General features: G+C 40.3%; 1 protein-coding gene across 5 annotated transcripts; it reads left to right on the top strand.

The window, feature by feature from the left end:
* The first annotated feature begins 3636 nt into the window (after window positions 1-3636).
* ZFP2 (ZFP2 zinc finger protein) lies at window positions 3637-25033 on the top strand. Of its 5 annotated transcripts, none has more exons than XR_004283809.1 (5): window positions 3637-3726; window positions 5962-6057; window positions 16308-16443; window positions 18606-18695; window positions 18788-18826. XR_004283809.1 is itself a non-coding variant. In XM_032335337.1 (5 exons), the coding sequence occupies exon 5, from the start codon at window positions 22593-22595 to the stop codon at window positions 23979-23981; it is 1389 nt and encodes a 462-aa protein (XP_032191228.1). In that variant the 5' UTR covers window positions 3637-3726; window positions 5962-6057; window positions 16308-16443; window positions 18606-18695; window positions 22516-22592; the 3' UTR covers window positions 23982-25033. The 5 variants fall into 5 exon arrangements, 4 of the variants coding, with proteins under 4 accessions (XP_032191228.1, XP_032191226.1, XP_032191229.1 ...); XM_032335337.1 differs by lacking the exon at window positions 18788-18826 and adding an exon at window positions 22516-25033; XM_032335335.1 differs by lacking the exons at window positions 18606-18695; window positions 18788-18826 and adding an exon at window positions 22516-25033.
* The last annotated feature ends 398 nt before the right edge of the window (window positions 25034-25431 follow it).

Below are 25431 nucleotides of genomic sequence, written 5' to 3'. Positions count from 1 at the left end.
GAGCAAAAACAAAAACACATGACTAAGGAAACAAAAAGCAGAATCAGACCTATAAATATAAATACAGAGAACAAACTGACGGGGAGGGGAGGGGAGAGATGGGCAAAATGGGTAAAGGGGAGTGAAGATTATGTCTTCCAGTTATGGAATGGACAAGTCACAGGAATAAATAAATGGTGCAGCATAAGGAATATACTCAATGATAAGGTAATAGCATTATATGGTACAGAGGGTAGCTACACTTGTGGTGAACAAGTGTAAAAACTCATCAAATCACTATGCCATACACCTGGGACTAATGTAACATTGTGTCAGCTATACTGAAGTTGAAAAAAAAAATTTTAATTTCAGTGGAGTCATCTAATTAAAAAAATAAAAGATATCTTAACATGAGGCAGTCTATTAATGTCTTACCTGTGAATCTATTAAAATATGGGAAATCATAGTGTTGAAAATAATAATCTAATGTTCTAAGAAGTAAGCTAGAATCTAATAAAGAATCCCAAGCTTCCCGTTCTGCCTGTGATGAAAGCACAAGATTCAGACTTCCAGGACTGGATGGATAAAAAGCCAGAAGAGCTACATGAAACCTAGCAACAGGAGTACAGGACGGCGTCTGGAGGAAGGAACCAAGTGACAGGAGCTCCATGGCTGCCCCAGTTCAGAGCCCACGGAACTTCCAGGATAGAGTGAGGAGAGGATCTAGACAGAGGGGGGGGTCCCCCTGAGTTAAGGAAACATGGGTGATAATTTGAGCCTTGGGTCCAAGTACCAATGAGGTACTTGCTGCAACAAGGGGCAGTTGAAAAAACTGCCAATGAAGAGGAGTCCAGTGAAGAGTATGGTAAAAGAAGGAATCTGTTAGTATAACTGGCCCAATCTCTAAATATTCCCTTTAGCTAAAACTTTAAAGAAGTTTCTGGTCCTTTTAAAAATGTCTAACTGGGGGGCACCCGGATGGTTCAGTGGGTTAAGCTGCCAACTTTCAATTTCTGTTCAGGTGATCTCAGGGTCATGGGATTGAGCCCCACATCAGGCTCTGCATGCTCAATGAGGAGTTGGGAGCCTGCTTGAGATTCCCTCCCTCTCCTTCTGCCCTTCCCCTGCCTGTGTGCTCTCTCTCTACAATAAATAAATAAATCTTTAAAGAAAAATATCTAATTGGCATTGTGATACTATGTGTCTTTTATAATACCAATTCTTTGAAATATTTAAGACAACTTTACAGCCTAGCATGAGGTCATTTTTTAAAAAATATGTGATAAAAATGTGTTTTCATTAATTTTTTAAAAATATTTTATTTATTTATTTGACACAGAGAGAGAGATCACAAGTAGGCAGAGAGGCAGGCAGAGAGAGAGAGGAGGAAGCAGGCTCCCTGTTGAACAGAGAGCCCGATGTGGGGCTCGATCCCAGGATCCTGGGATCATGACCTGAGCTGAAGGCAGAGGCTTTAACCCACTGAGCCACCCAGGCGCCCCTGTTTTCATTAATTTTTGAATGCAATATTCCATATGTCTATTCATCAAATCAAAGTTGCTCATTTTGCTGTTCAGAAATTCCTTATCTTTGGTGACATTTTGGGGGGAGGAGGCCAGCTTTCCTACCAGTTACTGATAAAGACAGCTTAAAAATACCTCTATAATGGATTTGTCAATTCTCCTGTCAATTTTTATTTATATATTTTGAAGCTACATTGTTAAATATAAAAGAGTTTATTACTATTTTTCCTGGTGAATTAACTTTTTATTGTTATAGAATTATCTTTCTTATTTCTAGTAACACATTTTCTTAACATGCTATCTTTTATTTAACTAAATGTAGCCACATGAATTTTCTTTGGTTAATATTTGCCAGGTGTGTCTTTTTCCAACATTCTACTTTTAAGATGTGTGTATCTTTGTTTTAGCATGAAGCTATGTTTCTAAAAATTTAGTCTTATATTATTTTTCTTTTAATTGGAAAGTTAAGTCCATGTGCATATCTAGTGATTACTGAGAGGCCTGGATTTATTGCTACCATATCCTTATGTACCTTTTATTTGTCCAAATTTTTGTTTCTGGGTTTATTGCATATGTGATATTTTATTTTACTTTACTTTCTTTTATTTTACTTTTTACTTTATTTTTTTGTCTTCCCTTCCCCTTTTCCCATTCCTTCTGCCTACTTGTTTGGAAACTGCACATTCTATTTTGTGAGTTTTATTATCAAGGACCATTTCTCTATCAGAACAACTATGATGAATAGGCTCATGTGATTTTTTTTTTTAAGATTTTATTTATTTATTTGACTGACAGAGATCACAAGTAGGCAGAGAGGCAGGCAGAAAGAGAGGGAGGAGCAGGCGTCCTGCTGAGCAGACAGCCCAATGCAGAGCTCAATCCCAGGACCCTGAGATCATAACCTGAGCTGAAGGCAGAGGCTTTAACCCACTGAGCCACCCATGCGCCCCATGTGGTTTCTAACATAAGAATGACCTGTAGTGGTGGAGAAACTGGTTCAAGGTATTGTCTTATTGTAGTGACATATTTTTACTTACTTTGGTGCTATCTGGGGTACTTTAGCTTGATTAAATGAATTGTGGAATCTTTCATAGTTTTCAATATTTTACAATAGTTCACAGAGCTCTTAAGAGGAAACAAAGTTAGTTAAATAAATAAAGGTACTAGTTAAAAGTAGTAAAGAAATATTTTATTCAGCACTACTGTAATAGGGGAGAGAAGCTTCAGTAAAACTGAACTCAACTCCCAGTACAGCCAAGACAGCAGGGGATTTACAGTAACAGATTAAGGGATCAATGGATGGAAAATGACCAAAAGGAGACAGCGAAGTTGGGGGATTCTTGCAAACCTGTCTCAATAGGATTCTTGCTAAAGGCAGGCCAAAGATGCAGACATCAAGAGGAGGGAAAAAGGAAACTGATCAGATACCAAGAATGAGGTTTCTACCTAACTGACTTAGCAGGACTCTTGCTAAAACTAGGGGCTCTGCAGGCTAGGACTGGGCCCAATGTGGCCGAAAAGAAAGAGGACTCAGAGGAATCTGGTTTGTTCCCGTCTCTGTCACAGCAATAGAAAGAGGCAGAGAAAATTAGCATTTATCTTGATAAAGCTAAGTAGCACAGTCTATGCTACCGTACTGACAGGTCCCAAATGTCATGTATTTCTCCAAGTGCCAGCGACAGATCCAACTGAAACAACTCTGGCCACACATTCAATTAGACTTTTTCGCGGCATTCTACACTGTACCTATCTTGGGCGCCTAGCTAGCGGTGGGGGGGTGGAGGGAGGTGAAGGAATATAATAATCACCTCTCATGGGGGGCCCACTACGTATACGGTACGTTACTACCTTCTTCCGACAACTTTGCAGGTGGCTCGTCATTTCACAAGAGTAAAACGAGGCTAGTTAAAGCTCTCTACCCCCTCATCCCTTCGTATGGGTTAAGCCTCGACAGGCTCTAACCAGGAGGAACTTCTTTGGGGAACCGGCCCCCCCCGCCCCCAGCTTCCCAAGACAAAACCCCACTACCGCGAGGGAGCCATGCTGGAAACGCCTACTGTCCTACGGCTGGGATCGCCCCCTCCCTCCCGCTGGCGCCTGCGCAGTGACAGCCGCGCCGCGCCGCGCCCCTGCAGCCTTGTGGGAAATGTAGTCCGTCGCCCGGGGCGTACGCGCCGGGGAGGGCTGCGTCCGCACCGGTTGCTCCCGCTCCTACTGGGAGAGGGTGAGTGTGGGGCCGGGGTGAGACGCTCCGTATGGGACTGGAGTCAGGAGGAGGCCCACGCAGGAAAAGGCCCGGACGGCCGGGCGAGGCCCCTGGGGGGCGTGGCTGGCGGTGGATGGTCTGGGGGCCGTGTCCTCTTAGTCCCCGCGCGGCGCTGGGCCGCTAGCTCCAGGTGCGCCCTCTCTCGCCCCGGGAGCCCGGCTGGGTGGGAAAACCGAGAGATGAGGACCGTCCCCTGTCGGGAGCGGTGAGGGCGGGGGACCTGGTGCAGCGGTCCCGGGCCCGAGGGCTCTGGGAGTCACTCAGACCCTGGGCTCCTCCCTGCCGCGGGCTTTCCCCGGGCCCCACTTCAGAAGTCTCTGGGGATACCGCACTTGGTGCGCGGTCTTGGGGCTCCAGCACCTGCCCTTTGTGTCCGCCTCATCTCGCGGACGCGCCATCTGCAGTCTCTGATTCCAAGAGGCGCCGGCGTGGACCCCCCTTGACCCATCTAAGAATGGGGAGGTCGACCCCGTGCAGGTTTCTGCTTCAGGGAATCGTTTTATTTTTTTAAAGCCATTTTTTTCCTCCGTCTCCCCCAGCCCCCCAAAAAGGATAAGTTCACTATAGGAAAACTAGAAAATTCAGAGGAGCATTTCAAATAAAAAATTATTTGAAAACTCAAAATCTGCATGTTGGCATATAAACATAGAAAGCCTTTGTTTCTACACAAAGATGTGGACATTAGTGTCCTCTCCATTTACATTTAAAACCGAGCTTTGACAGACATTTGGAAGGGGTTTAAAGAGCACAAATATTGAGCTCCATGATTTTTTACAAATGTTTTTATCTGTGTAAATACCACTCGAATCAGGTAGAGAATAAGCTTTTTTTAAAAAAAATTAATATTTTGAAAACATACAGTTATGTCAATTTTTTAAAACAAGTGTCATTTTAAAGAGCGTGAAAAGTGTGTCATATTCAATCCTTCCTTTAGGCCTTTACGTTATTTCTCAGGTTTTTAACCCCCTCATGTTATAAACCATATAGGCCATCCAGCTACACACATCTTTGCATTCCTGTCTTATTCTTTAAATCTCTTCATATGAAAATTTCTGGATCATACTGTAAGACTTTTGATACCCTCCCACCTTACTCTCTCCAGAACAGTAGTAGTTTATAAGCATTTGCAAGATAAGGATGTCTGATGGATCCACTCCAAGTCTGGGTGTTCCTGTTCTCTAACTTTCTGAGAGGTGCAGGCAATAGGGTTGTTTAAATGTGTGTTTTGAACACTAATGAATATTTTATGAAATGCTGAGGTTTGTTTTTGAATTCTGTATCTAATACAGTGTTTTCTTACTAGGTAGAAATGTTACATTTTCTCATGGTTAGGCATGGAAACAATCCCTTCATGTTTGGGTCTTTGGCATCATTGTTAGGGGACCGTCTATCCCATTATCACAAAAATGTTCATCTGCAGTTTCTTCTAGTACTTTAATTTGATTGAATGTGCAAATTTTTATTCTTTTCCAAATGGTAAGCCCTCGTTCCAAGTTACTAATTCATTCTTTTTTCACTGATGAGAGGTTACGTTTTCATATCCTGAATTCTTACATACAAAATGTTCTCGGAATTGTTTGTGTTGGCAGGATTTTAATTTGTTCTACTGATCCTTTTCTCTGCTAGACTATAATCCATGATGGCATGGAGAGAACTTGTTTATCTGTTTTGTTTATGGCTGTATTTATCCTTTACCCTAGGAATCTTGCCTGGTACACAGTAGGTGGTCAACATTGTATCTGGTGCATGAATGACTCAGTCTATTCAATCAGTGTGTTCTAATTACTATAGCTTATCTGATACCTGGTGGGCAGGTTCTCCCTCACCACTCCTCCTTTTCAAATGTTTCCTGGCTGTCCTTAAAGGACGCACTTAACTTTAAAAAAGATATTTTCCATAATTATCCTTAAAATACTATTACTTAAGCATAACTTGGTTAGGAATGTGCGAAGTTTATAAATTAATTTCAAAGAAGTGACAACTTAGATATTGTGATAGCCTATCCAGGAATATGGTATGTTTCTCTGTTCATCCTTTATATATCTAGATAAGCTTAACAAAATAAACTTCATGAATATAAATATCATTTCCTTAAGAAGGTACCAAACATTTCTTATTTGGTTGATCTGTAGGTATTTTATTTGTTGTTCTTGCAGGCGTCTCATTTCTCATAGCTTCCTTTCCTTCCCTCAGCTCTGCTTCCTCTGGATCCTGCCCATCCCCTAGAAGGATGGCACAGGAAGGAAAGAGAAGGTGATGGCTATTGGGCCTCTGCCCCTGGCAGCTAAGGTGAGTGCATGTTTCTCTCTAAACCCTCTCCCTTACTCCTTAGCACTTATACCTGTACCGTATGTGGGCTTCACTGCAGAGGATGGGGCTACTGCAATCTCAGAATGTTAGATATTTCCCATAAATCCCCCCCTAGTTGGGGGCTTTAGTGTACCTCAGCTCTGTCCTCAGCAGCCTACTTCCTTATTCAGCTGGAAGCCCTGGTCTACTGAGCTTTTGGTGCCATTCAAGCATCATCGAAGGAACAAAAGTCATATGAAAGATAGTCTGGGTGCTTATCGGGTTTATGGACTCTCAGGGAACATAAGAGAGGTCATCTCACTCAAATAAATATATAAAATCTTAAAAAAAAGAAAGAAAGAAAGAAAGAAAATGGAATTTGCTAGTTTTATTAGAACCTGGAGTTTTTGCTGCTCTGGAAAAAGAAGATATCAGGGGGACTTGGCCCCAGGAGACCCTAAGTTTTGTTTTGTTTCTTATGGTTAGGCTTACTTAACTTTGTTTCCTATCCCACAGGACTCAAGGTGTTTTTCTCTATTCATAAGATCATGTATTAGCGTTCTCTCAGATATGTCACTTATTTATTCAAAAGAACAAGTTTAAAAAAGGCTTCAAGAAGACAAGTACTAACTGTTGTGATTTATGTTTGTCCTACTCTCTCTCCTCAGTATTATCAAGCTCAGTTACGAAAGGCATCATAACTCACAAAAATGGGCAGAAGAAAGAGGGAGTTTCCAGAAAAGAAGGTTTAAAGGGGGAGCATTCAGAAGATTTCGGTTGATGAAGGTTGTGGTTGGCTGTCAGGAGCCTTGGTTTTATTTTATTTAGTTAAAATAGTGTTAATTAAGTTTTTTGATCAGATTTTTTCCCCAGGTGTAATTTTATTTTATTTTTTTTAAAGATTTTATTTATTTATTTGACAGAGATCACAAGAAGACAGACAGGCAGGCAGGCAGAGAGAGAGAGAGAGAGGAGGAAGCAGGCTCCCTGCTAAGCAGAAAGCCCAATGTGGGGCTCAATCCCAGGACCCTGGAATCATGACCGGAGCCGAGGGCAGAGGCTTTAACCCACTGAGCCACCCAGCACCCCCAGGTGTAATTTTACATAAGATAACCCATTTTAAGCATATTATTTATTGAGTTTTGACAAATTTATGCACCAACATAGTCATTACCCCAGTCAAGCTACATTAACAGTTTCTTCACCCCAGAAAATGTTGTCACCCCCTTCCAGTCCACATCCCCTGCCTCAGGCAATCACTGGTTTGATTTCTGAATACCTCAGTATGTATTTCCTAAAAACAAGCTCTCATTTTACATCACCAAAATATAATTACCAAATGAAGATACTTATGTGGACACAGTACTGTTAGCTAACCTATAAACCTTACACATATTTTGCCACAAATTGGGTCTTTATCTGGTCCAGGACCTAATCCAGATCACAGCTGGCATTCAGCTGTCACATCTCCTTAGCCTCCCTTCACCTGGAACAGTTCCTCAGTCTTTGTCTTGGATGACCTTGACACTTGGACCTGGGAGGTATCAGTGAAGCACTGGAGCTGTTCTCCTTTTTCCATCTTTCCTTTTTAGGCTGGTCATTGGACTATGAATCACCCAGATAGGACTTGTATTTGCCTTTAAACTACATCTTCTTTTTATGAATATACATACTAGCTGTGTAGTTGTAAAAAAAAAATTTTAAGACTATAATATATAGTTGCAGGTCTCAAACTGTCAAAAATATGCACAGGCACACATTCTTCTGGCCTTTTAAATACCTGTTTACATGCTTGCCCAGTTTTATACTGGGTGGTTTATATATAAAAGAAGGCTTTTATGCAGTGAGGACATTAATCCTTTGCCATAAATCATTATTATTTATTCCCTGTCATTTCTCTTAAATGTGTCTATAACATCTTCTGCTATAAGTAAGTTTTGGAGTTTTATGCAGTTAACTTTCCTTTTCCCTTTGTTTGGCTTTGGAATCGTGCTATGAAAGGCTTTCTGTACCCTAAGAGTATATAAACATTTTTCTACGTTTTCTATTAATTTTATTCTTTTAAACTGACATCCTTAAGCTATCTGGAATTTATCATATATTAATGTGAGATTGGAATATAACTTCATTTAAAATGTGTAGTATTTTGTTGTCCATCTGTTCACTCAACAGGGGCTGAGCACCTGCCTATCACGTGTTAGGCAGTATTCTGGATGCTGGGAAAATGGTGGTGGGTGAGACAGGCTCGGTCCCTTTCTCCTAGGTCCTGTCTTTCAGAAAGGGAAGGCAGCAGAGAAGAAATAATTACTGAGGACATTGTTAGGTGCTGTGAAGGCCACATAGCAGGGTGGCATGGTGGAGTATGATGTCTGTTTTAGCTGGGTAGAGCCGGAGTGGCACTCTGGAAGAGATGGCATTCCAACTGGTGTAATCTGAATAATCTGCTTCTTTCCATAGATTGGAAATGCTACCTTTAATGTATGCTATGTTTATATATACATTACATAAGTTTTTCTAGGTTCCATTCAGTTGCTCTATCTCTGCTCTAGTACCACACTATTTTATTTGTTGTTTTAGAATTTATTTTGTTATTTCATAAAGCAAATTCTCCCTTGGTTTTCTTTCCAAAATTTTGCATTACAGTACTGTTCTTTTACAGTTACCCTTATAGTCCAATTTTATTACTTTTTATCAAGTTTTAACAGTAACAAAGTATGCAATTCTGATTTGAATTCCATTAAATCTATATCAATTTGAGGAAGACTGCCATCTCTTACAATGTTTATTCTTCCTATTAAAAAACTACCCTTCATTTTATTTGGATCATTCATAATGGCTTTTGTTAAGTTTGATTACAAGGATCTTACATATCTCTGTTAAGTGTTAAGTGTATTCTGGGGTGTTTTGGTTTTTTGTTGCTATTGTGACTGTGATTTAAACACGATTGAGATAAAAAAAAAAACCTGGATTGCTGGGGCACCTGGGTGATTCAGTCAGTTAAGCATTTGACTCTTGGTTTTGGCTCAGGTCATGATCTCAAGGTCCTAGGATCAAGCCCCATGTTGGGCTCCGTGCTCAGCAGGGAGTCTGCTTGAGATTCTCTCCCTGCCTGTGTACCCCCACCCCAACTCACAAGCTCGTGCATGCATTCTCTCTCTCTCAATTAATAAATCTTAAAAAAAATAAAATAACAATTGGATTGCTAAGAATTATACCTGAAGAAAGATATTGTGTTGCTGTGGTGCCTCAAACTTCATCACTGTCATACCTTCTTTATAAATTATGCTTTGATCACTTAAAATATCCCCACTTATTCCATTTGGTTCTCAGTCTTTCAAAGGATAACAATATCAAAAAGCCTGCGTCTTTAGGTTTAAGAAAACCTTTGCACGAAAGAGACAAATCCATGAAGCTGTTTATTTCAAACACCATGAGTTAAGCTGTGCTTTTAATGTAGCGCTGGGGAGAAAAGACCATACTAAGTGGAAGGGTGAAAGGGAAAAACCTCTGAAGGGATTAACAACAAATACGTTTTGTGAGCAATATCATTAAGTTTTGGTCTTTAGGAGCCCTTTTATATAACTCAGGGGCCCACAGGATGTTTTATAATAGAGACAAGCTCTGGGAGCTCGGTACTAAAGCTGATAAAAATCCAGGAAGTGGGGAATACTGGCATATAGCCCATAGGAGTCTGAATCTGGGCTTTTTTTTTTTTTTTTTAAAGATTTATTTACTTATTTATTTGACAGACAGAGATCACAACAGATGGAGAGGTAGGCAGAGAGAGAGAGAGGAGGAAGCAGGCTCCCCGCTGAGCAGAGAGCCGGATGTGGGACTCGATCCCAGGACCCTGAGATCATGACCTGAGCCGAAGGCAGAGGCTTTAAACCACTGAGCCACCCAGGCGCCCCTGAATCTGGGCTTTTAATTTTTCCCAATATATTCAGCTAACAAGGCAATTTATTGGGGAAAAAAAAAGTGGCTTAATTTTTGGAAAGAGAATATCCTATTTCTGTTACCTTTTTTCCTGTTCCCACATACATTCTATCTTATCTGATATTCATATGTTCTCCTCCTAGTTTCTTTTTTTCTCGTTTTTTTATTTACACTGGCCTGCTGTATCTTGTCTCTACCCTACCACCCCTCACCCCACACACATACACACTTTTTAACTTTCTGGTATGTTGTTTAGGTATATCTCTTGTATGTGCTATATTTGAAACCAATTTTAGAGTTTTTGTCTTTTAATAGAGAAAGTCAACTCATTCACGTATGTTGTTACATAAGTATCACGTCTTTTTTCTGATTATTTAATGATTTATGTTTATTATGCTTTCTTGTTTCCTTTCTTTATATTTGTTAAACTGATGTTTTTTCTTGGTTCCTTTTTCTCCTTTCATAAAATGGAAATTCAGCCACATAATTATGTCCTTCTAGAAGCTACCTTCACATTTTTGGACAATATTTGTGATTTTTAACATTATGTTGATATATCGATTAAATAAGTATTAGGAGGAAATAATGAGGTAGAAAGATAATGAACTCTGCCTCAGTGCTGACACTTTTCCTAGAAGTTCACAGCGAGCAGGATGTAAAATACACATATTTCTTGGGGTGGGCTTCGTCCCATCGCTGGTTTCCAGGCCTTTTTTCTCCACTACTTTTCTCCCCTTTGCCCACTTACATAGCACAGCACTCTTTGTCCTTAAATGAAAGCCTCCTCAGTGGCTTTATCCCCATTTCCTTGTCCTTACTTCTTTCCATATCCACCGCCCCTCCCACCACACACTCTCTCTCTCTCCCTCTCTCACTTGTTCTGAAGAGGGTTGGCCTTTTCCTCTAACAACACGAGGAGATAGATGGCCTGGGGTTTGAGTCCCAGCTGTGTGATCATGGAGAAATTATTTAGCCATTCTGATCCTCAGATTCTTCATCTGTAAAATGATGACTGTACTGCTAGCAATCTAGCAGGTTGTCATAGGGGTTAATGGGGTGAGGTGTGTGACTCTCCTATTAGCGCAAAGCTCAGTACAACAATGAGTACTCAATTAGTGCTCCCTCCTTGTACCAGGCTTCTTCAAGAAACAGAACCCACAAGCTGAAGAGTCCCCACGATCTACCCTCTGCAATCTGGAGGCCAGGAAAGCCAGTGTGTAGCACGACTCCAAACCCAGAGATCTGGGACTGAGGGTGTAAGTCCTGGTCCGAGTATGAAAGCTTAAGAGCTAAGAGTACTGTCTGAGGGCTGTCTCAACTCAAGCAGAGGCAGCAAATTTGTCTTTCCTCAGCGTTTTTGTTCTCTTTGGGCCTCAGTGGATTGGATGATGCCCTCCCACATTGCTGCAGGCTCATCTTTACTCGGTCTAATGACTCACTGGGAACACCCTCACAGAAACACCTAGAAATAATAATAATTTACTATCTATTTGGGAATACCTTAGCCCAGTCAAGCTGACACATAAAATTAACCATCACACTCATTAAACAGATACTGAATGCTTATTGTGTTTTACTTTCTAATCTAAGGGCTAGAGAACAGGGCTGAAATGGGCTTAGAAATTTGAAATGCCACTTTCAGGTCAAGCTGGATGTGTTCTTGGACTTCTCAACCATATTCTGCAGGTACCATGTACATGCTCCCTCCATTAACTGGGATTCTGCCTATATTGTAAAGCCTGAAATTCCATGTGCTGCCTGGACATCGCTGAGCCTCATGGGGCTCCAAAGCCCTGGCTATGAGTTCCCCTGGGTCTTCCTGCCCCAGCCCAGCAGGGAAAGCACCCTACCTAGCTAACTGCCCTATCAGCCAGACCGGTGAATCCCTCCCAGTCCTCAACCTTAATAGGTTTTGCCTCCCTACCAGCCCACAAAATTGTTCAGACAGGTCGACTGCAACTTCCTACGGTCACCTTGCTCTCTTGTCACTAAAAAGCCTGCCTCCCACAGCCCCTGCTGGTTCACAGGTACACTCCCTGAATGGCCCCGCATGGGGAGGTAGTTCCTCCTTCCCCAGGCTATAAGAACATGTGACTTGTAAATTGCTGTCAGCCTCTTCTGCCTGGTGCTCGGTGTCATGTGTTCAGTCATCTTGTGCTCTCTAAGGTTTGGGATCCCTCCTTCACCAACAGGGTAAATGGGAGGCCATTAGAACACTACCTACTCTTTGCCAGTGGTAATCTAGGGCAGCCTTCAGTACCTTTCCCTATTACTCTCTAATACCTCCTCTTCCATCCTTACAAGTCAAAGCACATTCTTTTTATTTACTCATTTTATTTAACTATTTGAGAGAGCGCATATGATGGGGTGAGGGGAGAGGGAGAGAGAAATTCTTAAGCAGGCTCCATGCCCAACATGGGGCTCAATCCCAGGACCCTGAGATTACAACCTAAGCCAATATCAAGAGTTGGATGCTTAACCGACTGAGCCACCCTGGCACCCCAAAGCACTTTATATTACATTTTTCTCTGGTTATTTCATGATAATGTACATTTTTTGTTTAGTTTCTTTTGGCAGATAAGACATTTTTCTCACACAGATCTCTATCCTGTCCCTTCTAACACTGATTTTTTTTTCCCCCACTTCCCTCAGGGGGTTTTATTAGCATAATCCTCTGAGCAAGAATTTATAGTTTCAGGAGTCAGTGACCATCAGGGATGTGTCTGTGGATTGCACTTAGGAGGAGTGACTTTGTTTGGATTCTGCTCAGAGGAACTTGTATGGGACAGTGATGCTACAGAACTACAGTGAGACTTGGTTTCACTGGGTAAGACCTCTTGTTCTAATTCAAAATCTCCCTACTGACATTTTTCCCCACCTACTGCCACCTTGTACAACCTTGTACAACCACAGATTGTACACTTGCAATCCTCATTGATAGGTCATTGTTTTAGGATGGTTGCTTGGTGTCCTCTCTGGACATGGAATGGAAAACGGGATCTTCAGAAGACCGGATGGGGAAGGGACAAGGACAGGTACTAGGAGTGGTTATTATACTCAGTTCAGAACCCAAATGTACTGTCTCTCCCCCAGAGCAGGGCATCAGCTTTCCAAACCAAATGTGTTTTCTCAGCTGGAACTTGCAGAACTGAGCTGGATGACAAATGGACTTAAGAGTGTGCCTCTCCAGGTACACATCAGGCTGCAAGGACTTGTTACTGAGTGTGTACCCAAGGAAATCCCCACGGAGCTCCCTCGGTCTCCTGGAGTGACAGCAACCCTGCCTGCCATTTATTCCCTCAAAGGTCTCTGCATTACTCATGTCACTCATCCTTCATCCGTCTCGCAAAAGCCCTCACCATGGAGGGAAGAGTGTAGGAGGATCAAATGAGTACTACATTTGTAGCACTTATTTATTGCTGTGAACATCAGTAAATGTACCAATTATTACTGCTTTTCTGTCTTTATCTGTAGTTTGAATCCCTATCTTTCTATCTTCTTCCACTTTATATTCTCTTTCCTCTGTTTCATGAGTCTTTCTTCTCAGCCGTAATCTGTATCCATGACTTCTTTCATTTAAATGTTTGTCAGCTTTCTTAAAGGAAACTGAGGTTTTTTTTCCCTGAGTTGCAAACTTGTATATGTGTTTTAGTCTTCATTTGAAAACAAATGAAGATGACGTTAGCTTTTCTATTTTCACTAGTAACCTTTCTCATTCCTCAGGTTTCAATCTGGATTCCATTCTCCTCTAAACATTTAATGTCTTTTTTAGTCTTTGTTAACAGGTTTTTAATCCCCCTTAGAAATGAAATTTCTGTCAGAGGTTATCATTGACTTTCTTCTGGAAAGAAAAAAAAATTTTTTTACAGTCTTTTATTCTCTATTCAATATGAAAGCATTTCTTCTTATACATTTTTTTAAATTAAAGGGATAGGCACATATTTTTTTAAAATCTCTGTATAAATAGTATATGGCTACCTAAGTATAAAGCAATAAAAGAAATCAGTAAAAGAACATGTTGATAGAAAAAAAGAAAAAGAATCTTATGAATGCCAGTTTCCAGTAAGCTTTCTAAAGAATAAGATTTGGGGCACCTGGGTGGCTCAGTGGGTTGAGCCTCTGCCTTCGGTTCAGGTCATCTCAGGGTCTTGGGATCCAGCCCCGCGTCGGGCTCTCTGCTCAGCAGGGAGCCTGCTTCCCCCTCTCTCTCTGCCTGCCTGTCTGTCTACTTGTGATCTCTCTCTCTGTCAAATAAATAAATAAAATCTTTAAAAAAAAAAATAAAGAATAGGATTTTACAAGAATCACTGGGTCAAAAGATGTATTTTTTATGATTCCTGCCACACATTGCACAACTTTGGATATTTTATGCCTTTTAATGCTTATTTATTAGATATAAAATGATCCCTGAAGGTAGCTTTAATTGCCTTTACTATAGATTCTGTGGTTTGATTACTGCTATTTGTATTTAATCTTATGTAAATAATCTTTTTATTCAACAAACATTTTGTGAGCGCTAGGCCTTGTTCCTAGCATTGTGGCTATAGCACTAAACAAGACAGGCAGCTTCCCCATGCAGCTTATAGTCTACTGGGGTAGACAATAAATTAATAAAGCAAGCAAGCATGGAAGGAGAAGGGAAAGGAAAGGGAGGGAATGAATAGCGTAGAGTCCTAGTGCTATGTGGAAAAAGCAAGCAGTGTAAGGGAACTAGATCAGTTAACAGAAGCTTTATTGTAGAAGGAGTGATCAGAGAGGGCCTCTCTTTGAAGCTGTATGTTGAACAGGTAACTCACAAAGTGATGGGCCATGTAGGAAACCATTTTGAGTCCAGGGAGCAGCAGGTGCATCCTACATGGCCTTGTTTGATGGGAAGAATGCCAGGAGATGTAAAGATTTCCTTAAAGTTAGTCTTTCAGTCCTTTTCTGGGAAAAAAAAATTTTTTCTATTATATCTATATCTTTAAATTTGTATGAGCCACCTTCTCGTCCTGAGTATTCCTTCTTTTTTTTTTTTTTTTTAAAGATTTTATTTATTTATTTGAGACAGGGAGAGAGACAGAGAGAGAGAGAGCATGAGAGGGGAGGTCAGAGGGAGAAGCAGACTCCCCATGGGGCCGGGAGCCCGATATGGGACTCGATCCCAGGACTCCGGGATCATGACCTGTGTTGAAGGCAGTCGCTTAACCAACTGAGCCACCCAGGCACCCCCTGAGTGTTCCTTCTTTCTTAACAGCATTATTTTTAATGCATGTATTTATTTGTCTGTGTGGGAATATTTAGGTTGCTTTTTGTTGTTGTTGTTTTCTCTTTGCTTCGTTTTTTGGTATATGTTTGCAGCATTTTTCCCCTTGTTCTCCAGATTACTTTAGTAGGTTTATATATGCCTTTTTCATTATCCCACTGTCATTTTTATTGGGGCAGCGGAGGCAAACGCATGTATTCTTGATCCTGGGTTTTCCTCTCTCTTCTTTACTGTTCAGGCTGCTCTGTTGGGCCAAACCTAAAGACTCTTCATTTGTTTATGCTTGCATTTCACATTATATTTTGCCTTGTCTCTCTGAATGTCTGTCTAGCCACTAGTATGCAGGCTCACTGAATTGTCATGATTGAGCTAACTTTGCTTTATATCCCCTGCCTGGCATGTTGCCTGCCAGAGTAGGTATTTAATATATGTTTGTTAAGTGAATACTGAATGACATCAAGTAGAATTTTTAGAAATTAGGTGAAAATACAGGTTTGAAATTTACAATCCTATCTGTGACTTGGTATCATGAGCATTATTAATTATCAGGATGAGGGAATGAGAAAGGCAAAGCAGCAAGGATGGGACCCCAAAGGACAGTAAGACTGATTTGGGGCCAAAAATGCCCCAGTGAAGGGGACAGAAAGAGTCATCAAAGGAGGAGAAATGTAGGGAAAGCCAAGGGAAGAGAGAAGAAGTGGGAGAGTAAACATGCCAACCAAGAACTGGAGGGTGCTGTTGGCCTTAGCCAGAAGGATGCTAAGGATGTGGCGTGGGGAAGGGCACTCTTGTTGCAGAGGGAAATGGGCTGTGGTATATGAATAAAGAAGCAAACAAGTAAAGACATTACAACTAGTTGTTTCAACAGGGTTCACGTCAGAGGGCAAGGAAGAAAGGGCAAGAACTGAGATAAGATGGAGGTTGGGTACCTCTGGTTTGCTTACCAGCAAAACAACTCAAGTGTATTTACAAGAGTAGAGAGGAGAAACCAAAGCCCCAGAAAAGTGGAGCCAGAGGATGAAGCCCAGAAAATTGGTGGTGTGCTAACTCTGGGTCTTGTTTTTTCCAGGTTTTGATGTTATTGCCAGATAAAGCTACCTTTTAGTCTTCTGTTCAAAACCAAGACAAAGAAGTGTGGAGGACTGAGTGCTGTGCTCGGCTCTTGTCCAGCCATCCTGACTCACTCTTTGTAACCATCTAAAGGGGTAGGTACTGCAGCACCCCCTCTTAGGAGAGACCAGTTCAGAGATGGAATGACATGCCAGAAGTTGAACACAGGTTTCTGGTTTTGTTTTGTTTTTGCCTTCAAGTTTAATGCTAATTCTGAAACAAAAAAGTTGTAACTTTCCTTCCCTTCCTTGCTGTGACAAATAGAACCTTAATGTCCTGGCCCAATTTTTCTTTTAGATGACTGTTTTCTTTCTTACTTTTTTTTAGAGAAAGAGAGTGAGTTTGGTGGCGGGGGAGTGGGGTGCAGAGGGAGAGAGAAAGAATCCATGCTTGGCACAGAGCCTGACATGGTGCTCAATCCCACCACCCTGATATCATGACCTGAGCCCAAATCAAGAGTCAGATGCTCAACCAATTGAGCCACCCAAGCACCCCAGTTAATTATTTTCTTTTTCTGTACAAAGGTTTTCATGTGTATAGGTCTTGAATTAGATATTGCCTATATTTGATAAAAGCTAAGTAGAAAATGTGCAGATAGAAGTTCTGCTAGAGACAGCATTATCACTAGTAAACTTGTTAATGTTGAGACAAAGATGGGAATTATTAGCAATGTGGAAAGAAGTGAGGTTTTAGCCTCTAATCAGTGGTCATTAGACTTAAATCAGTTGGTGAAGTACAGTCATGAAGAAAACAAACAAGAACATGTGCAAAGTATTAAAATCTATTACCAAAGATCTTGTCTATGAAATAAGATACAGTTAGGGATCCTGTAACATTTTAAGCCCTCCAGGAAGCCACCCTTTACTACCCCTAAATGTAGAAACCTATTATTTGTGTTTTATACATGACTTTGTATCATTCTCAGAAATGTACTGGGTGACAATCTGTGTGTGTGTTTCTATGTCTGTGTGTGTGTGTGCATGTGTACATTAACATGTATGTACACAAACACACAGAATTTATATACTGTTACGGAGTCCCTATTTACAGAGTTCCTTCTGCTAAGCTGAGCCTCCTTCATGTTTACTACAGCCCTGTCTTTGCCTCCATCAGTAGGAAAACTAATCTGAAAGATCATAATAAATGTAGAGGTATCCAAAGTGCATTGATCTTTACACAGCGCAGACCCACACCTGCCTTGGGGCCTCTGCACTGGTGGTTCTTTCTGTGTGGGTTGCTCTCCCTGTGATAGTCCTGTGAGTCCATCCTTAGCCTCTAAAGTCTTGGCTTCAATATCACTTTTTCACTGTGGTCTTTCCTGAAGACTCTCTGTGAAATTACATACCATTCCCCTCACCCATCATGCTCCCTGCTTCCATCTTACTGCTTTTATTTTTTTCTGAAAGTCATGCCACTTAAATTTTAAGTATTTTACTTATTTATTATGTTGGTTGCCTTTCTTCCTCTCATGGAAATAAAAGTTCCTTAGGCCAGAAATGTGTTTTGTTCATCATTAGCACTCTAATCAGCACCTGGGTCAATAGTGATTCTTGAAGAGATAATTCATGTTCAGAGGGTCAGTCTGGCTGCTAGATGGAAAATGCACTGTACAGTAAGTAGCGAGAGTGTTAAGTAGGAAGTCCAGTCAGGTGAATACTGAAATTATCTGGTGGAGTGGAAGGAGTAACTTACCAACTACACAGGGGATTGAAGAAAGACAAAAAGAAATAAAAACTTGCCGTAGGAAGAGCAGGACCTGCTGCCCGAGGGCTGTACCTGCCCCAGTTCTCTTGGGGCGGGTACAGTGGGTACAGTAGAGGCTCTTGGCCTCCTCTATGACCAGTGTCAGCCATAAAGACTGAAGGATCTGTGTTCTCCCAAGGTCCTGGGGGCTCTTGTTCATGTCCTGAGGAGTACCAAGATTATATATATAAATCCTGTAACTAGACATTCTAAGACAATAAGGAGAATGAGCTATCACTCCAAAGTCCTGTTTAGGAAAAAATGAAGAGAGGGCTATATATTTTTTTAACACAAAATAATCATGGTAATGATAACAGCTAACAATCAATGACCAAGCATATTGCTGTGCATGTTAACAGGGTCCTTGTTTAATGAGACAGCAAAGTAGCAAGCATCTGAAACCTCATCCAGTCCTAGAAGAGCTACAGTTTTTGATCCTTAGTGCTCCCATCCCAACCCCTCAACACTTCACTAATTCGGAGTACAGTTACCCTAACAATTTTGTGTTTTCCAGGGAGACAGTCATGTGATCTGAGAAAAGTAAAATTTCCTCTCCTCTAAGTTGTCTAATGTGCTGGTCACACTTTGGGAACACTATTAAATAGTAAGCATCTGTTCCTTGATTCTGTTGTTAGTGTGAATTCTGGTGTTTTATGTGTATTTGATACATTGCTTATACTTTTGTTTTTGAATCAGGATCCAACGTTGGATATTATCAAATACTTTTGAAGCATCCCTCATGTCCTACTAATATATTGTTATATATGTTGTCAATATATTCATATAATTAATATATAGTATATATTATATACAATATATAATAGATATATGTTGTGTAATATATAATATTAATATAGTATATAATGTTATATGATGTATTATATATATTACATAATATAACATATTATATTACTAATTAGTAGCATCCTGATAGTGACATTCTGGAACTCCTGGATAAATCCTTTGTTCAAATCAAATATCTAAGCAGTAGTTCAGGAATGGCTTCAGTGTACTACAATTACTAAATCTTTCATATTTAAGAATGTGTTTTGGTTTCCTCTACAACATGTATGGAGTACTGGCCATGTGCAATTCTTGAGTCACATTGATCTTTCCTCAGTCCCTGAAGACATGGCTTCACTGTCTTTCTGGAGCAATAGCTTCAGTCAGTTTAAAGAAAATTGTTGGTAATCCATTTTTCTTTTCCTGCAGCAAATCTCCAAAATTAACTTTTAAATTAGATCTCCAAATTCCATGAAGATATATGGAGTCTATTAAGTTTTCTTTAGTACATAATGATGTTTCAACTTAAAATTACTAGTATTTTCCAAAATTGCAAATATTTTGTTGTTCTCATTTTAAGAAATGTCTTATAGACAATATAATATACTATAGACAATACATATACTATTTAGCAAAAGTCTACACAGAAGAGGCCTTTATAAGTACTAATTTTTTTTCTTACATCAACACTATACACTAGGTGCCATTTAACAGCTGAACAAACAGGAACACAGACAGGTTAACATAGCCTTCCCAAGGTCACACAGCTAAGTGGAGCCAGGTAGCCTGGTTCGAAAGTTGTTGTCTTAACCATTATGCCATACTGCTTCTCTTTATAGTTCGTGATGATAAAGACGAACAAATAATAAGGAAAGCAAACACTAAGGCACTAGACCCCAGATTTAGAAACAGAACATTGCTTGTATATTAGAAATGCTTTGTGTGAGCCTCCTTATTCATGTCCTCTTACCCAAGACAGAACCATTCTTCTCACATTTGTGATAATTCCCTTTCCTCGCTTTTACTTACAGTACTGCCATCCATAAAGGAATCTCTAAACAATACATTTAGTTTTAGTCGTTTTTAAACTCGATCTAAATGGACTCTTACTACATACATTTTTTTGTGTGACTTTGCTTAAATTATTTACTCATTCTGATTATTTTACATAGCTTTAGCTAATGTTCTCTGTTGGTTCAGGTTGCTATGACAGAACACCACAGATTTGGTAGCTCTAACATCAGACATCTATTTCTCATAGTTCCTTGGAGGCTGGAAGTCTGAGATGAGAGCCAGCATGGTTGGCTTCCTGGTGAGGGCCTACCTCCTACTTCATGGACAGCTGCCTTCACACTGCATCTGCACATGACAGAGAGCATAGAGAGGGGAAGCAAGCTCTGTCATGTGCGTCACTTCTTATAAGGGCTTTACCTTCATGACTTAATGACTTCCAAAGGACCTCCCCCTCCTAAAGTTATCTCATTGGGGATTAGGCTTCAACACATGAGTTTTGGGGAGACATAAACATGACATTTTTAACACTCACTGTTTTCAGTTATTCTGTTGTCATAAATATTTCACAATTTAGTTATCAATTCTATTGCTGGTAACATATGGGTGGTTTCCAGTTTTTTGCTCTTATGTACAATGTTACCTTAAAAATTATGAATTGTGGTGCACCTTTGCAAAGCAGATTCCCTAAACATTATATATCTACTAGTGGGTTTACTAAATCACAGTCTCTGTACCTGTCCTACATTACTAGGTAGTGTTAAACTTTCTCAAACACCTGAACCAAATTACATTTCTACCAGTGGTATGTGATATTTCCATTACAACACATCTTTCTAAAATATGAAGCTATCAGTCTGCACTTTCTTTTCCCTCAAGTAGATGTTACTCACTGGAGCTTTAATCTCCCTTCTCCTGGCTACTGTTGAGATTGGGTATCTTTGCTTGTTTACTCACCATGTCTCCTTTTCTCAAGTCATTTGCCCATTTTTCTGGTGGGCTTAGTGTTCCACAGACACTGTTTTCCAGATCTAGGTTCTAGTCCTGTATGGGCCATGTGTTGCAAAGATCTCCTCCCAGTATGTCACTGTTTTTGTTTACTTCCTTTTCGATACCTTTTGATGACTGGAAGCATTTCATTATTCTTCCAGTATTTATTTTCCAGGTGGTTTTTATGGTTTTTTCCTCATTCTCCTGTTTTTGTTTAAAAATTTTATTTCTTAAACCTCTACATAGTTTCCAAATTTGTCATTTTCTGTGTATCACTTATCTTGAATGAGGGCAGTTTGGTCTGGAGTTTGTATTTGTCTAACAGTGTGAATGGCTCCTCTTTTGCCCTTTATGTTGCTTACTGGGTAGAGCTTTGGTTGGACAGTTGGATGTAATATAGTGACGGGAGGAGGCAGCCTCCAGTTCATGTGTCGCCTGTCGATATCCACACTTGATTGGATAGGTCCTTTCTGGGGTTACGCAGTGGTGTGTGTGTTTTAGAAGTGGAGCCTGCATGGCTTTCCACTTTTTCTCTTTTTTTACATAAGCAGGCCAGGTTGCAAGGAGGTGGTTTAGTTAATGCATACCTCATGCTTCATAGTAAAGCCTCCTGTCCACAGGCCTTTTTGTTGGTTCAGTATTGATCTTGGCTCTCGTAATTTTGATCAAGCTGACAGCTGATTCTCAGACTGTAGTTTTCTGTCCTCTGCCTTTCATCTCCCCTGGCCGCTTTGTCTAGGATAAGAAGTGGGATGTGAGAAAATAAAAGTCTGAGTGGTCGCAAGGTCCCTCCTTCAAGGCCCTATCTCAAGCAGCTCAACAGATCCTGCTTTGCCTCTTCCTGCAACCAGTTCACATCTCTAATGAATGGGTATTTAGGAAATGGTAGGGCCCTATACGCCCCTCTTACTTAAAGAGAATGAGAAACTTACAGCCTGTTGAAAGTTGGTGGTAAGGGGAACCTTTAGATTGTGTGATCGTCCTGTAAGTTTCAAGAAGGTTGTGGTATTTTATATTCCAAACAAGTGTGTTCCTGAAGGGTAGTTTATATGCATTATCTCACTTAATCCTCATCTGATTATTTTTATCTTTATTTTATATCTGTAAAAACTAAAATCCAGAGAAACAACTAGTTAAGAGGGTACGTTAACAGCCAGGGTTTAAAGCCAAGTGTGTCTGACTCCAGAGCCAACAGTTTTTGACGGTGTCACACTGTAGTGTTGTACAAAGATTTAGTGTCAGAATCAGAGGCAGCACTGCAGGGGAGGAGAAACTGCTGGTGGGAATACCAGGACTTTCTGATCTGCCTGCCCCGATCCCAGCTTATCTGTATTTCCCCTTCATTCCATCTTCATTACTCAGCCATGTCCAGAGGTCAGTGATTTCAGTGTCCATCCCTTCTGCATACTCAGGCTTACTCTTTTCTCTGCTTACTACCTCCTCTAGTTCTTTTGTTATTTATGAACTAGTTCACTGTTCTTTCCCTCCCTTCTGTTTTTCTTCCTAACTGTAGACATCTCTGAAAGCTCTCACATGTGCCCCACAGTTATTTTCAGTTTCTTTCTTTCATTCCCATCATATACAGTTTTTTGTCTTCCAGCAGAGAAACCAATGTATATTTGATTTTTTTTTTCCCCCAGACTGGGAGACAAGACTTGAAACCAGAGAATCAACGACAAAGCCCACCATTACTGAAGATTTTTCCTATGGGGTAATAATGGAAAGAGGTCTCTGGCCTTCTTTAGGGGAAGCGTGGGAACCTGATAATTGGTTAGATGGAAAAGAGAAAAACCAGGACAGACATCCATACCAAGTGGCCCTTACTCATAAGGAAACCCTCCCTGAGAGGCGGGCATATGGTGGTCATGAATTTAAAAGATGTTCTAGTCAGAGGTCAATCCTTGATATACAACAAAGTGTTCCTGTGGGACAAAGGCCCCATAATCAGAATTCATGTGGCGAAGACACTAAACAGAATTCTGAATTAATTAAAGCTCAAAGTATGTTTGTAGGAAAGAAAATCTATGAATGTAATGAATGCAGGAAAACCTTCAGCCAGAGCTCATCTCTTCTTAAGCACCAGAGGATTCATACTGGGGAGAAACCCTATAAATGTAATGTATGCGGGAAGCACTTCATTGAACGCTCCTCCCTTACTGTACATCAAAGAATTCATACTGGAGAGAAACCCTACAAATGTAACGAATGTGGGAAAACCTTCAGCCAGAGCATGAACCTTACTGTTCATCAAAGAACTCATACCGGAGAGAAACCCTATCAGTGTAAAGAGTGTGGAAAAGCTTTCCGTAAGAATTCATCCCTTATTCAACATGAAAGGATTCATACTGGAGAGAAACCCTACAAATGTAATGAATGTGGGAAAGCTTTTACCCAAAGCATGAATCTTACAGTTCATCAGAGAACTCACACAGGAGAAAAACCCTATGAGTGCAATGAATGTGGGAAAGCCTTTAGTCAGAGCATGCACCTTATTGTACATCAGAGAAGTCATACTGGAGAAAAACCCTATGAGTGTAGTGAATGTGGAAAAGCCTTTAGTAAAAGCTCAACCCTTACCCTACATCAACGAAATCACACTGGAGAAAAACCCTACAAATGTAACAAATGTGGGAAATCCTTTAGTCAAAGTACATACCTTATAGAACACCAGAGACTTCACTCTGGAGTAAAACCTTTTGAATGTAATCAGTGTGGAAAAGCTTTCAGCAAGAATTCATCTCTTACTCAACATCGGAGAATTCATACTGGAGAGAAACCTTATGAATGTATGGTATGTGGAAAACATTTCACTGGGCGGTCTTCCCTTACTGTACATCAGGTTATTCATACTGGAGAGAAACCTTATGAATGCAATGAATGTGGAAAGGCCTTTAGCCAGAGTGCATACCTTATTGAACATCAAAGAATTCATACTGGTGAGAAACCCTATGAATGTGATCAGTGTGGAAAAGCCTTCATTAAGAATTCATCCCTTATAGTGCATCAGAGAACTCATACAGGAGAGAAACCCTATCAGTGTAATGAATGTGGAAAAGCCTTCAGTCGGAGTACAAACCTTACACGACATCAGAGAACTCATACATGAGTTTTTTCATTGAACCCTTCACCAGGATTAACTCTTCAGTGATAATCAGATAAAGCATGTAACACAGAAACCTAATAAATGTAATTATTGTAGGAATCTTTTAGGTGAAGTATAAATTACTATATCAGATAATACCACTGCAAAGAAACCATATAGAATAGAGAAATTGTAATTCAGAATGTAAAACATTCCTTTACACCAGAAGCTTTAAATAGCTAATGTTCTAAACAAAGAAGATTCATGAAGATAAGTTCTATTGTATGTCATAGTGTAGATCTTTGGATATCAGAGACTTCACACTGGAGAGAAAAGGTGAGAATGCTAAACTGGACAGCCCAAAGACCTGGTATGTAGTCCTGATCTGCCACTAACTTGGACAAGTCACCTACTTTCACCAGGTCACAGTATCCTTATTTGGTAAATGAGAGATTTTGAATTTAGAAGGTCTCCATGGTCCCTATTAATTCTAAAATGCTATGAACCTATAAATATAACCGACACTGGGAAATCCTTGATCTTTTACCATGTTATATGTGTTATCTAGATGCTTCTATTCCACCATCTGGTTTCCTTGGATGTTTGGGTCAAAATTCTCTACCTCTACCAAATCCTATTATTATCCATCCATGTCCCTCCCCCGTCTCCCGTGCTGTTATTTTCTCCCGTAAATCATAAGCTGGTTGCTACCGGGTGATGAAACAATTGTACGGATCATAATGCAATAGCATGCTATTTTGAGTTCTCAATTAATAGTCATTAAACTACTGTTAAGCAAGCTAATTATTTAGAAAACAGTGTAACCTAAATATAGTCTCTAAGTACATAGGATTCAAACATGTATCTTTGTACCATACTCTGTGTCAAAGTGAGAAGGAGAAAAAGCTAGACACTAATGGACATGAAAATGTGACATAGTAACAAAATCTTTGCAACTCAAAACAATCATAGGTTTTATAGATCTCCAGTGATGACATTAGATTTAAATGAAATAAATTTCATTGATTTCATACATACTTAAAAAGTGCTAAGTATGTGACAGACATGATTAGAAGACCAAAATGGGTAAGATATATTCTTTGCTTTTTAAAAAAGATTTTATTTATTTATTTGACAGAAAGAAAGATCACAAGTAGGCAGAAAGGCAGGCAGAGAGAGAGGGGGAAGCAGGCTCCCTGCTGAGCAGTGACTGTTAGGGTCGAGAAGACCTCAACCTAGGGAGGCGCAGAGGAACAACACCAAGGCAGCTCTTTCTGCAACAGCACGGGCTTTATTGTTCCAGCATGCTGGGGCTCTGCAGCATACCCGAAGATCAGGCAGAGGCTGAGAGCCCTGATCAAGGGGAACATATGGTTTTTATACATTTTTTAGACAAAGGCTTGGCACAAAGCCACAATCACAGTGACCTCTTTACACAGTTACAGTTCCTGGTATGCTCTGCACAGTTTACATT

This window comes from Mustela erminea, chromosome 3 (genome assembly GCF_009829155.1).
Source record: "Mustela erminea isolate mMusErm1 chromosome 3, mMusErm1.Pri, whole genome shotgun sequence".
Taxonomy (NCBI): domain Eukaryota; kingdom Metazoa; phylum Chordata; class Mammalia; order Carnivora; family Mustelidae; genus Mustela; species Mustela erminea.
The sequence above is the reverse complement of the archived record's forward strand: the minus strand, read 5'-3'. Positions and strand labels throughout refer to the sequence as shown.

What these genes read in the sequence shown, in the direction of transcription:
- ZFP2 (XM_032335338.1), top strand. Translation starts at nt 22,593, where the DNA reads ATGGAAAGAGGTCTCTGGCCTTCTTTAGGGGAAGCGTGGGAACCTGAT.